The sequence below is a fragment of the Psittacula echo genome (genome assembly GCF_963264785.1).
Source record: "Psittacula echo genome assembly, chromosome: 6".
Classification (NCBI taxonomy): domain Eukaryota; kingdom Metazoa; phylum Chordata; class Aves; order Psittaciformes; family Psittacidae; genus Psittacula; species Psittacula echo.
Genome location: NC_137743.1, coordinates 28,254,332 through 28,267,812, shown reverse-complemented (window position 1 = coordinate 28,267,812; position 13,481 = coordinate 28,254,332). Strand labels below are relative to the sequence as shown.

The following is a 13,481-nucleotide window of genomic DNA, read 5'->3' as shown; positions in this document are numbered from 1 at the left end:
CCATACAGAAGTGGCATCACCGTGACCCATAAGAACCCCCAGAGTCAAGAAGCAACAGGCTGCTCAGCTTTGGTGCTTCACCAGCCACAGAGGCACCTTTCAGTGCAATGCGCAGATAGTTTCAAAGAAGACTATGTTTCCTCTTCTAAGACCAGCAACCAAGTTTTCTCTCCAGTACCTCACAGGTCATTTTTGTGAGACATGATTTTAGAAAGGTGAAGGATCCCAAAGAAGAAGGTCAATAAGCATTTGCCAACAACTACACCTAGATACTAAGCAGGATATTCTTGGTCTGCTGACATACAAATGTGGTCATTGCTAAGACAGAGAATTATTAATACTGGCACAGATGAACCAAAACCTGATCTGAGAGCACTGTACACTTGGCGAGGGCTGATCAGTAGGATAACCCCAATAAGATAAAACACTGGCTCACATTACTGGGAGATATGATTCACAGGTACATAACACCAACTGGTGAGCTCTTAGTTGCATTTTGGAGAAGACCTTGTTTCATGACCCCATTGAAAAGACTGCTGTGGAGCCTTTGGGCAAATGCAGTGCACCTGATCCTTCTCACAAGGAGTGAAGCGGAGCACCTAGCAGGGCACACAAATAACCTGTGGCAAATATCTGAGCATATGCCATCCTCTCTTCTAAACTGCTCTGAATGTTGCCCCTTTCAGAAGTCAGTATGTGCCTTATCAGCCAGAACTCTGGCTTATTAACTATCTCCCAGTATGGGTCTTTTTATTAATCTTTTTTTCTATAATTTTTGTTTGTACTTGCACACAAGACCAGAACTCTTTCACTCAGCCCCTTTAGCCCCCACAATTTCCGTGACAGCAACCTACTCTGTCTTTTCCCCTTTGCACACAGCATGAAAGGAGCTACTCTGCCCCTTTAAATATCCAGTTAAACTGACTGCCAGCCAGAAAGAAAACAACTTGTCTTCTGGTAGAATCCAGGGGAATGCCCTATCATTTTTTTCCTGTAGCATTTTGGAAGTGGAATAAAGCCCTGGTAGTTGTGGGACTCCACAAATCTCCTGGCTGATGTTGTCTGTGTTACTTGCCTCCCAGGGACTGTTCCCTGCTCGCACCTATTCAGAAAAAGCACAGCTCCATGAACAGCCCATGTAAAGCTGGGTGAGCCCTGACCCTGGCCAGACAGCAAGGCCACGATGGGGCTCCAGGGGATCAAATGAGAGTTTTTTAAGTGATGGGCCCTATTTGTTCTTCCTTTGCTCTTCTTGCATAATGTTTCCGGCCCTTACAGGTTCCCATGCACCAAGTACTCTGGGACCAGTCCCTCAAATGGTGGCCGAGCCCTGTGTCACTGCCACGGGTTGAGGGATTTTGGGGTGGCTGTGGAACTGCCAGTCCCAAAAGGCTGTTCCTTAACTCCCACCAGTACGGTGCATTTCAGAGACAAGGAGAAACCCTTCCTGCTGTGTGGAAACTACCCCTCCTGGCTTCTTCCCTGCCCTGATTAAAGCTAAAAGTAGGTGAACCCAGATCTCTCTATAAACACGTCCTCCAAGGTGTCAAGAACTTTTGAGCTGCCATGTCCTGGATGAGGAGATTAACCGTGATCTCCTCTCCAGAGGTACAACCCCTGATCAGCACCCATGCTTGCTGCCCACGAGCTGCCCTGGGGAGGAGAGGCTCTTGCGAGGAGGTCATCACCAAAACCTGGGATTCTGCTCCTCCAGAGTGGACACAAACACCTGTATGAGGACGTGCCTCTTTATCACATTTTAGAAAACACCACCCATCCTACATGGGCCATTGTCCAGTGAAATCAAACTGAATTTCAATATTCCTGGCAGCCTTTTGCTGCCATTCCCCCAGCCAGTGGGCAGGGAGGAATGGTACACAAGGTCTCCAAATGGAGGGAGCAGTGCTGGGTCTTCGCCAAGATGGTGCCAGAAATGACCCAGGCATGAAGAGAAACACCATGGGCACAAAAATGCAAGCCAAGCCTGCCCCAGGGACCTCAGCTGGGTAAAGACACAGCAGCCCTGTACTTCCATCCCACTGCTATATACTGCTTCTATAGGTTTTACAGAGCTAAGAGCTACAGAGCATTCCTGCCAAGCAGGTCAGTATGGTCACTGTTTGGGGACAGTAGGGTGGAGGGTAGCCAGCAGGGCCAGCCTGCAAGAAGGGCCGCGAGTCCCAGAATCTTAGCAGTGGGATTCAGCATGCTGCGGGCAGCTGACATTTTAGCAAGGCATAGGAGCAGAGGTGCAAGACTTACCCGTGGATAGCGTGGATAGAGTGAGGCTCGTAATGGTACCGTCCTTCCTGGTGGCGCATGTCAATTGGCAAAGGAGCGTGGAAGGCCGGAAAAATGTGCTGTGGCACTGTTGAGGGGAATAGAAGAAGAAGAAAAAAAAAAGGGACTTCAAAAACTCTTCCTTTCCTTTTAAAACAATTTCAAAGGCACTAAATCTCCATGAATTTCAGAGCGAGAGCAGTGCAAGACAAGGGGTCTTCGTGATATCAGCGCTATCATACACCAGAGAAGTGGAATGAATAAATAATCAAAGTAATGTGGAGAAATCCTACATCTTCGACATAAAAGATCTCCAACAGGGTTTTTGACAAAGACAAGCAGCTAAGCGCTCTTTGAACTTGAGGAGATTATAGGAAGCACCAAGGAAAACTAGACTTGCAACGCAAATCAGGCTCAACAGAGCCTGGCGGGATCCAGACCTGCGCTGTCCCTCATGCTTAGAGTGGCAGCAAACACCTTTCCTGAAGCTCTGTACGCACATGTGGGAAATATTTACCTAAAAACGTAACAGTGAGAGCAGCGCTAATGCAGACCATCTAGGCAGTCAGAAGAGGCTCGAAAGTGCCTACTGCTAGGTTCTGAGAGAGGAGCCCAAATTGCTCTCACTTGTAATCACTTGAGGCCCTATTTTTTATTCATTTGAGAAGCTTGTTTCATCTTTGATGGAAAGATAAAGTGGTCTCAAAAGGCAGAGAACACCTACATTGACTTATTAAATCTACAGGTTTTAATATTTATTATTGACCCCAAAAGTTAGCGGCAAGAATATTTGAGTGAATTAAGCTGATGGAAAATTTATCAGGTTATTTTTCCATGCTACCCCCGACAACACTGCCTGGCTGCCTGGGCTTTTTCTACTAAAATTACAGAAGTTAAAGAAAATACAGTTAGCATAGCATCAATAACGATACTATACAATCACCCTCTGAATAGGGCTCATCACATCTGTAATGATGCCGCTTTCTAGATTTGTACCAGCTATCAGCTTAAAGGCAAAAAGCTGGTCTTGCTGTCTTGCTCTGCCTTTACAAACAGTCAGAAGTTCATTAAAGATTGCTTGATATTGTTGCAGGTCTTTCCCATTCCCTCTCTGGCTTCTTGGCCTTTCTGTCTAACTGGAGACTAAAAGCAAAACAAAAAACAACCTCCTATTTGAGCATTTCAAAACCAGATCTGTGCTCAGTATTTCACTGTGACTTGCCTCTGCAACAGGTAGCATCTCTCTGTAGAGTGGGGAAGCACCATCCAAAACCAAAGCATCAAGGCTTGGGCCAAGTCTCTCGTTGATGCTCAGCAAACTCCAGTAAACGCCAACCTCTTTTTCTATGAAAGACTTAAAATTCAGTCTTTCGCATCTGTCACTCCAGCTGCAACAGAGCTATGCTGACTCCATCCATCAGGGCTCTGCTCCTTTTGGGTCCGTCGCGCAAAGCCTGCATGAAATCCCCGTGTAAGTCTTTCCCGGCATATCAGCAAGAGGATCTGAGGCTCCTACTCCCATTGCAACGTACAATCCCTGAGCACAGCACAGCATAGGCGCGTCAGCCAGGCTGCTGGGAGAGGTGAGAGACTACACAAAAACAACCCTCCTGCCAACTCTGCTGAAAGGCGTTAAACTAAGGTAGTCAGGGTGGAAAGTATTTAAGGCTCCACAGCAGACTTGCTCTCCGTGCTCCAGCAAAGGGCTGGCACCACACACTACCTGATACACTGGGAGCATTTTAGCAGCTTGCCTAATGTCAGGACACAGTAGGATAACTGTTAACCACCCTCCCCACTTCTGATCCCTTCTCCTCCTCTCCCAAAAGCAGCTTAGGGACGCAGTAAGCTTGCACCCTTTAGGATTTGCTTTGGCAGGGGGAAGATTCACCCTTTAACTGTCCTAGGTAGGGATGATCAGTTACATAAGGACACTTGTAAGGAGTCTCCATTTTAAGAGGCAGTCAGTGTTTTTCCAGGTTAGAAATCCGAGAGTTCAGCCATCACATCCCACCGCCTTCTCACGCAGCAACAGACATCCTCTGATCTCCCCAAACCATGCTCAGCCTAAATAACTGCCACGGCTGCCAGACACCTAAAGCTGCTGTCCTTCCTGAAGACACTGCTGTCCCCTGGCCACAGCTACAGCCACAATACATAGCTGATGCGTGGACCAGAGGGAGTGAAGCAAACAAGTTTTACATCATCACATACCAAACATGGTCACAAAATCAACTGTCCCTGCACAGACACCTGACGCCAGACAACACAAGCATCTTTTCCAGCCTGAGCCCCTAGGCTGGGCTTCCAGCCATGCCATACAAATAAGGAGCAGGGACTCTTCCTGCGGTCTTGGAGCCAACTTGCACAGTCCCCCTGGTGGCATCCCTACAGGTGAAGTTTTGCAACCTCTCAAAACAGCGTGGCCATTCTGCCTCTAATGGGCAGGTCTAAGGCTGGGTTGACCCCCAAATGGCAGGGAAGTGTGAGTTGACACGGGGCATTGTGGTAATACTTTAATAATAAGGAATGTCATACCCTAATCCTTGGGCTCATTCCTTTTACTAATAAGGATGAAACTAAGAACAACAGGTCAACTGAATCTCTTAAAACCCAGGCCAGTTATGTTTTAATTTTTAACTGTGCATTTCTAAATGATTGATTGTTGAGAAAATATCGGAAATTTTTGTGCTAAAAGAGTCTTTCCCTGTCACTCAATAGAGCTGAGAAAAAGAAAACATAGGGTATTTGCTGCCTGGCCTCCTTTCCTAGCTCTCTGTTGGCATAAAAATGACATCTGAAGAGAATTTCTCCCTCCTCACACTTCTGATTATTAATGGGAGAAAAATTTCCACAAACTTCCTCCCTCTCACTGGCACTGTTGGTTTGTTTTCAGCAGTTCAACCTATTTGGACCATGGGAGGGTCTGCAATGCATCTGTTTTGGGTGCCTGTTTCACTCTGCTGCTCTCATTTCCAGCCCTTCCATGTGCTCTGTGCTTTTGCTGCCTCTGAGGGTGAGCAGAAGGGTTGGTTTTGGTGACACCTCTTTGAAATGTCCCACTTCAGGGCTTCCCCTTTTCTTCCGTACCTGGGAGCACCAGCCAAGTCTACAGGCTCCAGTGGCTGGTGCTGTTTCTTTTTATTCTCTTCCAGGTGCTTGGTCAGAAATAATGAATGGTTTTATAGGCAATCAACTACCAATTCATAAATGTCAGCCTGGCTCTGCTTCTTGTTCCCACCCCTCCCAAAGAGGACTGAGAGCTGGCAGCAGGACAGCAACATACGCCGTTAACAAAGATGGATGTTTTACACATACGAGTTAAAAAGACAAGTATATTCAATTACTTCAAGTAAGTCACGGTGATGTATTCCTGAATAGCCACGGGAAGGGCAATCTGATGATTAGGGCAATGAATTTGCCAACTTTAATCTAATCAAGGCGATCTTTTATTTAGCATTATCTGCTTTGCAGTGGCAGAGGATTTACCAAACCCAAGCAATCTTGCAGATTTAACCCCAAACCTGCCCAATTAGCGCTAATAATGATTGTTTTACACAGAGGGAAGAAGGTTTTAGCAGGAGGCCTGGGAAAAAGCTGGGCCACACCACACCATGTGGGACACAAAGGCATGACATGCGAAAAGTCCCCTAGCACTGGAGCAAGAGATAAATATTTTCTCTGGCTCCTGCAGAAGGAAGAGAAAACCAAAGAACATATGAAAGCAGCACCCAAGGCGCAGGGACGATGGGAAAACAGGGTGTTATGTACAGAAATAACACAGCTCTTCATCAAGTCCGTGGCACACAGCTCCCAGGGTGAAGCACAGCGGCAGAGCAGCAAGGCGCAGCCGGGAGGCCCCACCTTCCACTCAGCTGCTGCCCGTGCAGGAATGTGTCTGCTCCTCCGCGCCGTTTGATAAGGGGAAAGACGCTGCTACCTGTCCCCACTTGTCGGAGCTGATTTTCTGGCCAAGGTTTATGAGCAAGACATGGACCTCCCACTGCTATATTCTCATCCTTGCCTATTCAGAGGCCAGCCAACCCTCTGGCTTCAAAGAGAAAAGATATGAAGCAGAAACACAGGTTTAAAGGGGATGTCCCTTTGCTGAAAATCCCAGGAATTGGGCAGGGAGGCATCAGAAACAGGCATTTTTTGAGGATGATGCAGGCTTTTGATTACCTCCACAGATAAACCCGCGCTTCAAGAGAAACAGACTGCAAGCATGGGTTGGTATAGCAGGCAAAGGAGCTGTTTTGACATCACTCACAGCAGCACCTTGGTTTTGAGCCCAAAAAGGAGAATTAGGAAGTGTCAAATAAGCTCTTTCTATTCCAAATACTTCAGCTTAAAACAGTGATTGCTAAAAAAAAAAAAAAAAAAAAAAAAAAAAAAAAGAGACAGCAGAAGAAATCAGACCCTGCACCACTGAACTGGATTTCATTTGCAGTTCACTTTGACAATAACAATTCGGAAAGCCCTTGGGAAAGGCCTTAAAGGCCATCTTCTGTTCCTGCTTGCAACTGGGATGCTGCAGTAAGACTAGCTAGTGAGGCACCCTGAGAAGCCCTACACACCCCATCTGTACTGGGCTCCCAGCGCTTTATCTGAAACACACGAGCTGCACAGGCTGCCAGGTGAACAAGCTATGAGTGGGCTTCTTTGCCAACAGAAATAGAGCATAGATATTTTGCAATCAACAGGAAAAGTCATTTGTTGAAGGAAAAAAAAAACAAAGAAAAAGCAGAAGACTGCTGTCTGGGTAATTCAGTACCTGCAGGGCTTTTCTCAACAAATTTGTACAAACACCCACAAAAAAACCCCAAAACAACAAACCACCAAACAAACCTACAAACAAAACCGACCAATCAATCAAACATTTTAGAAAAGAAGAAACCCAAATATTGACTTCTTGAGATCCTTTTTGGATTGATTTCTTATGGTTTTAGTGATGCATGGGTCTCAGCTTTCATAAAAGGGATCACAAGCTACCTTGCAAAGCTTCTAACAAAGCTTCACCTCTACTAAGGTAGAGAACCAAACATGCATCTGAAACTCAACCCTTTGTTTTTTTACTCAAGAGGGGCTGAAACAGGGCAACGTAAAATAACTTGCCCAAGTCTATGCAGTCAAACAAGAGCAGGTTCCCCAGCTAACCTCAACCACAGCAGGCAGAAACTGTAACTTTATCTCTAAAAGGCTTCAGAGCCCCAGGGTATTGGATTGATTAGGATTAGTGGCAGAAAAACTTCCCAGATCACACACTCCTGTCACTGTGGTGTCATTAGCAGCTGTGCACAAGCAGCTGACACAGAAAAAAATGGGGTGTCCCAGAAGGTGCTGGTGAGTGTCCACAAGTGTTTTTGCAGCAGCAGTGCTGTGCCATCACAGGCCTCATCCCTGTTACTGGGATGGTGGGATGCTGCTTGGTGTGACGCAGCAGCTTGCAACAGTTTCTGCTTGGTTCTTTTTCTCAGGTCCAGCTTCTTTGAAAAGGATAATAGGAAAATAACTGCTGTTTGCACTAGACACTACATGGAAATCTCTGAGACATCAGAGGAGGCATTTGCAAGTTTTCTCCATCTCTAAAGCAGAAGCTCTGTTTGCTATCCACATTTTCTCCTGGATGTTCAAATCTCCCTCCTCCCAACAGCAAGGTTAAAGATACAACAAAAATGAAGTGTCATTCACTCAGTCATCACCCAGAGAAGCCCAAAGCATCAACTGAGAAGTAAATTGTAGACAACATTCATTTTGTTGTAAAGTTTTTTAAGTCCCAATTTTACTCATTTACAGTGTACATTTTAAACGGACATATTTTGGCATCCGACAACTGTGGTGGCAAACATCAGGTTTGTTCTGAAACATAAAAGAGGGGCTTGTGCTTTACTCCCCAGCCTTCCTGCAGTGATTTTCTCCATGTCTGAGCTCCCCTGAACTCAGTGGGCTTCAGAGCATCCCCAGACACCCTTGCTGTGCGAGCAAGGGAGGCAAACCCACCCTTGAATCACTGAGTGTGTGTGTGGCTACTTGACTCCCTTTGATAGTCCCTCCTGGGCGTTCTAGTGTTGTATTTGGATGGCCACCCCTCCAGCAAAGTGCTGCAGGGCTGCAAGGGAGACATTATTGTATTTGTGTGACGTCCCCACAATAATGATCTAGCTGTTTAAGTCAGTTGAGCGAATGAATGAGCACAAGCAAAACATCTTTGCTGAAAGTGTAGCTAAAGTTAATGCACCATTAATAATGGCTCGGGTGAATTATTGGAAGAGATAATAGGCCTAGGGTCAGGGAAGGTCTGAGACAAAGAACAGGGAAAACTGGGTCACAGAAACATGACAGAGCAGATCACGCTGATGCGCCTGTGGGATTCTCCTCAGATGAAGTCATGTACCACCATGTAGAATATTAAGAGGGAAAGTCATTCCCAGAACCACCACTCAGATCAATATAGGGAGGAGGGGGAATAGACACACAAGGCTACAGTAGCTGCCTCTTAGCCCCCCACAAGCCCCTGTTTGAGAGCTTCATTTTAATGTTGTTTAGATACTTTGCAAAGTACACCAACTATGTGCCTACCTCAAAAAGGGATAATTATGCGGTTGCTAATTACACCAATCTGATGTTTTCTAAGCAGAGAGAGGTGTCTGGGGGAGTATCGTCCCTCCCTGAATGGCAGCGCCATGCATTTCACAAAAAGCCATCTCAGGCTCCTCAGAAGCTCTGCTTTTCTGTCTCCAAAATCACAGCAGACCAGCCATGGAGCCGCAACCTCATCTCCTGCCCCGCCAGCTGCCTGACACTAAATTACCAACTAACCTTGCTTTGTCAGAATTTCCCTTCTTTAAAATGGAGATAATAATACCTCCGTACCTCAGAGGTTTGGTTAATGTTTATACAGCACTTTAAAAATGATGCGGTAATTAAGTGCTCAGTATTATTATATCAACGTGTATAATGACTCCAGGAGACAGCACTATAAACAGGGCTGTAGCATGAGTGCTTTTCTTTTGTTTGGCTTGTTAGCATTTGGTTTGGTTTTTATACAGCATACTTCAATAATGATTGGTTAATTATTATGTTGTTTTATTACCTGCTAAGTGGCTTTAACAAAAATAACAAAGGACCTACGCAGATAAAATAATAGCAAATATTCATTCTAGCTTGCTATGAACATCATAACCAGGATAAATGCGAGGCAGGCTTCCACCAGCTCACCTGTAGGAGACCCCCTCTCCCACTCTGAGTATTACAGGCCACTTTGGTACACATCCAGACAGCTGTTTCCATCCAGAGGGGTGCAGAACCAGTTTACTCTTCTTCTAACATACCTAATGAAGAAAGGCGGCGGTAGCCTGATTTACATAACTATTTTTCTCAGACAGTGTGTGTCAGGATGCTGGAGAAGACAACACACTCAGTGTAACTGTGGGCTGGGTAAGGCAAGCCAAACTTCTCCTTCAGGTAAGTAATGAAAAGCATGCAACTAACTACTGTTGAATAAACAGCTGAGGTAACAGTAAATACCTTGGAGGAGTGCTGGAAGAAGAAGGGGCCTTGCTGGAATGCAGATTTGTGAAAATTAAACAAGAAATAATGAAAAACATGTTGCTTTTCAGCTATAAAATCATCCAAAAAAAGCCTCAAAACAAGCATTATTATACTGACACCTCAAAGCATCTGCAGGACAGAGTCTGCATGACTCTACACTTGGAGAAACTGAGGTGCAGCGAGGAGCAGATGACAACACAGATAAGGCTTGCTTCTCCATTTGCCTCTTCTCCAGCAATCCTGCTGGAGCTCCTCACACACCCCCGACTTTCATGGAAAGACCTAGGAGCCATTTGTTTCCCTGCCAACCAGCAGCAAGACCACACGAGTGGCCACTCAGTTCCTTGCGGAGACACAGATTTTGGCTGTCTGTGTGGATGTGGTACTTTACACAGAATAAAGCCCACTCCTGGGGTTACCCACATAACAAAGATGTTATAAAGCCCATGAGACACAGTAAAAATCTCCGTCACACTGCAAATGCAAGACTGCTCCTCACCAGCATCCCAGAGGAAACTTCCTTGGGAGCCATCACAACAACCGTCCATTCTCTTGTGGACAGCCCAGAGGAGTTTATCCTCTTACAAAGTTTATTCTACTGCTTCAGCTCAGGTGGAATTAAAAACAAAAAGTCTTTTCAAGATGCTGAGGGCTGCCATTAAGCAGCCCTCACCTAGGACTCAGGCACTGCCACATGGCAGGCAGAAATGTGGTCCTGGTGGCCACACAGCCAGGGAACACACTTCAGCCCAGCCACTGTTTTTCATTTGGGCAGTGCTGCTGAGCCGCAGGCTGCATCCAAAGCGCAGAAGGCAAGCAGACATCTGTGAAGCAAGCTGGCTCTTGCAGCTACGATGGGGGTGAGATTAGATCAGCGAGCTCCCCTCATGGCCCTGTGGCCAAATTGAGGCACCGCTGAAAGAATTTGCCCATGATTTTGCCCTCCATCCCCAAGAAGGAAGTGGAGTGCTTACATGAACTCAGGTCCTAATGGAAGTACGACATTTTTCTTTATCTCAATGTCTAACCCATCCTGAAGCTCCTAGCAGCTCTCCCTAACTCACTCCCATGCAGCACTTGACCTTTGTTAAGGTTATTAAACCTGTCAGTATTTTCCAGGGCAAAAGAACTGGAACAATTCCAGTGAGGTTAAAAATGGCCTTTCCTTCTACATGGAAAATTTAGATTTAAAATCTAACAGTTCATTGACATTTTCTACAAGAACATACAATTGTCATTAAGAAATCAAACCCTGAAATGCCTCAGTTGCTACCTACCATCTCCAAAACGCTGCATGAGGAGCTTTATGCCTCAGCCAACGAAGGACTAAGGACAGCTGCTGGCAGCAGGGTCAGGAGGATGCAAGGAAACCCTGCAAGGTGCTCCCATGCACTACCTGGCTTTGCATCACACTGCAGGTGTGATGAAAAATGGGGCACTTTGCTTCTTGGTGAGAAAACAGGAATTTTCAGAAGCCTGTGGAGAACCACATGGAAAGTTCTGGCTTTGCTCTTGTAAAACACGTTGTATCCAAAACTTTCAAAAACTTCCAAATGGTGTTGGGAGGACGTATTCATATTCATATCTGTAGAAATATTTTCAGATATTCAGGTGGGCATCTGTGGATACAGGCAATGCATTATTTATTCTTCTCCAAGAATTCCTGGGGTCTTCAGATTATTGATATATGGTAACCTTAAGGGGACAAATCATTATTTTTTTACACCTCTGGGAAAGGTAAATAACATGAAAGCAGAGCTCTTCTTCTGCCTGAGGGAATCCCACAAGCACAAGGAAGTCCTGCAGCAGGGTGCTTGAATACTGAAACTCAGACGGCTTTCCAAAGAGCAATAATTAGAAAAGGCTCTTGATCAGCCTTGCTGCCAGCAGCCATGATCTTCCATCTTAAATAGCCTGAGTTGGGGGAAAGTTTAAGGCAGAACAGTTTTCTGTCAGAAAACGTTTTCCAGGGACCTGCAGCTGCTGTCAAAAGCAGCACAGAAGAGATCAAGATGGTTTATGATCTATTATATTTTAGACTACAAGAAGTACATGGAAGTGATGAACTTGAAACGCCTTGACTTTAATACACCATGAAATCTGAAATATCAGCAGCACGATGGCACATGGCAACCTGCTCCACTAACATGCCTCTGCCGTTTCGGTCTCTGGGCTGCACTCCACAGGGCTGCTGTCAAGGCCCCTTTGCTTCCATGGCCAGAAGCAACCAAAGTTCATCACTAGATGCTCTGCAGGCACAGCAAACCTGCTGAAATATATGCCACCAATGATTTGATGTAGGTGGACAGCAGGACGCAAATCCCACCTGGGACATGCCAGTCTGCCCTACCACTACATGACCAGGAGTTTCTACCTCCATACTGAGGATTTCCAGAACAAGGCTTTCTCACCAGTGCCAGCTTTTTATTACAGGGAAGACGAGCCATGACTACCAAACGGCAGAAAACAAACCCGAAAGGCCTAATGCTGCTTATTAATTCCACAGGTCTTGAGCTATAAATGTTGAGAGTCTTGAAAATCACTTAATTGCCAGGCTGTTAGGCCAAGATGCATTTTGAGGATGCTGCCAATCTGACAGTTATTAACAAACAAAGAGGCCACAAGCCACGACTGCACCGATATCCTTGTTACTTCTACTCATGTGCCACCTCCCAACAGGAAGTACTTAATAAGAATAATAATATCCCGAAAGGCCAACCTACGGCAGTGCAATTAAAAAGGTTTTCTGTCTCACTTTGAGGGGGAAAAAAAAAGAGAGGGAAATTAAAATCAGACAGGAAATTCCACTAGAACAAGCTAGCTTATGTCCTAATAACACAGGATTGTGCCAACTCCAGAAAGCAGAGGAGGGAAAGAAAAAAAGAGAGGAGGGAAGAAAAAAAAAAGGGGGGGGGGAATAAAAAGAGAGGAAAACCAACCCTCTAGACTGACTCAGATCTGAGGCTACATTGTGGTTCAGCTGTGGCTGCAATTCTAAAGGGAGAAAGGCAGCACAAGCGAATAAAAGACAGTTTGCTTTTCGAGCAAGTAGCTGTTCCATAATGTAACTCTTGCACGAGAGTGCAGCCACCGCTGCTTTGTCGACAAAAGACACAGCCTGATAAGCTTGAAGGGCCAGATGGATCTTGGGGCTTGTTCTCCCAACAGCTGCTGCCAGAGAATGGAAAGAAGAAAAAGAAACAACCACCAAAAAAAATCCCAAACAGTGAGGAAGAAATCCCGTCATGCGAGGAGCACGCAGGGAGGTGGGGGCAGACCAGATGGTGGTTCAGCTTGTGCCTGCCTGGACCATTAGCAGGAGAAAAATCATGATGTCTAAAACATCTATGCAAACTTATGGATTCCACAAGAAAGACACATTCACGGAAGAGAAGATGCCTACAGGTTTAAGGGGAGAAGTTTTCTCCAAGTTGTTATCATCCTGCTTCCTGGGAAGCCAGTAGCATCCTGGAGTCAGCAATCGCCTGCACCTCCAGCTGATGCAGCAGTTTCCAAAAGAAAAAAAGACAGGCCAAGGAGATTTGCTATTGACTGTTCTGCGACCAGGCCAATGAATGACAAACTCTTTCATTCTCCTGTGTATTTAGTGTTAAAGCTCATTTCACAGTGGGAGCCAGATCACTTGAAAC

The 13,481-nt window shown here is 45.7% G+C and overlaps 1 protein-coding gene across 2 annotated transcripts in view; it reads right to left on the bottom strand.

Moving 5' to 3' along the window:
* Nucleotides 1-13,481, bottom strand: part of GLI2 (GLI family zinc finger 2) — a gene marked incomplete at both ends in the record, with an annotated part of 141,959 nt that overhangs the window by 63,500 nt on the left and 64,978 nt on the right. For both annotated transcript variants that reach the window (XM_080621493.1, XM_080621494.1), the window contains one exon: nucleotides 2,263-2,368. In XM_080621493.1, the coding sequence (XP_080477619.1) occupies nucleotides 2,263-2,368 (106 nt within the window). The remainder of the gene's footprint in view (nucleotides 1-2,262; nucleotides 2,369-13,481) is intronic.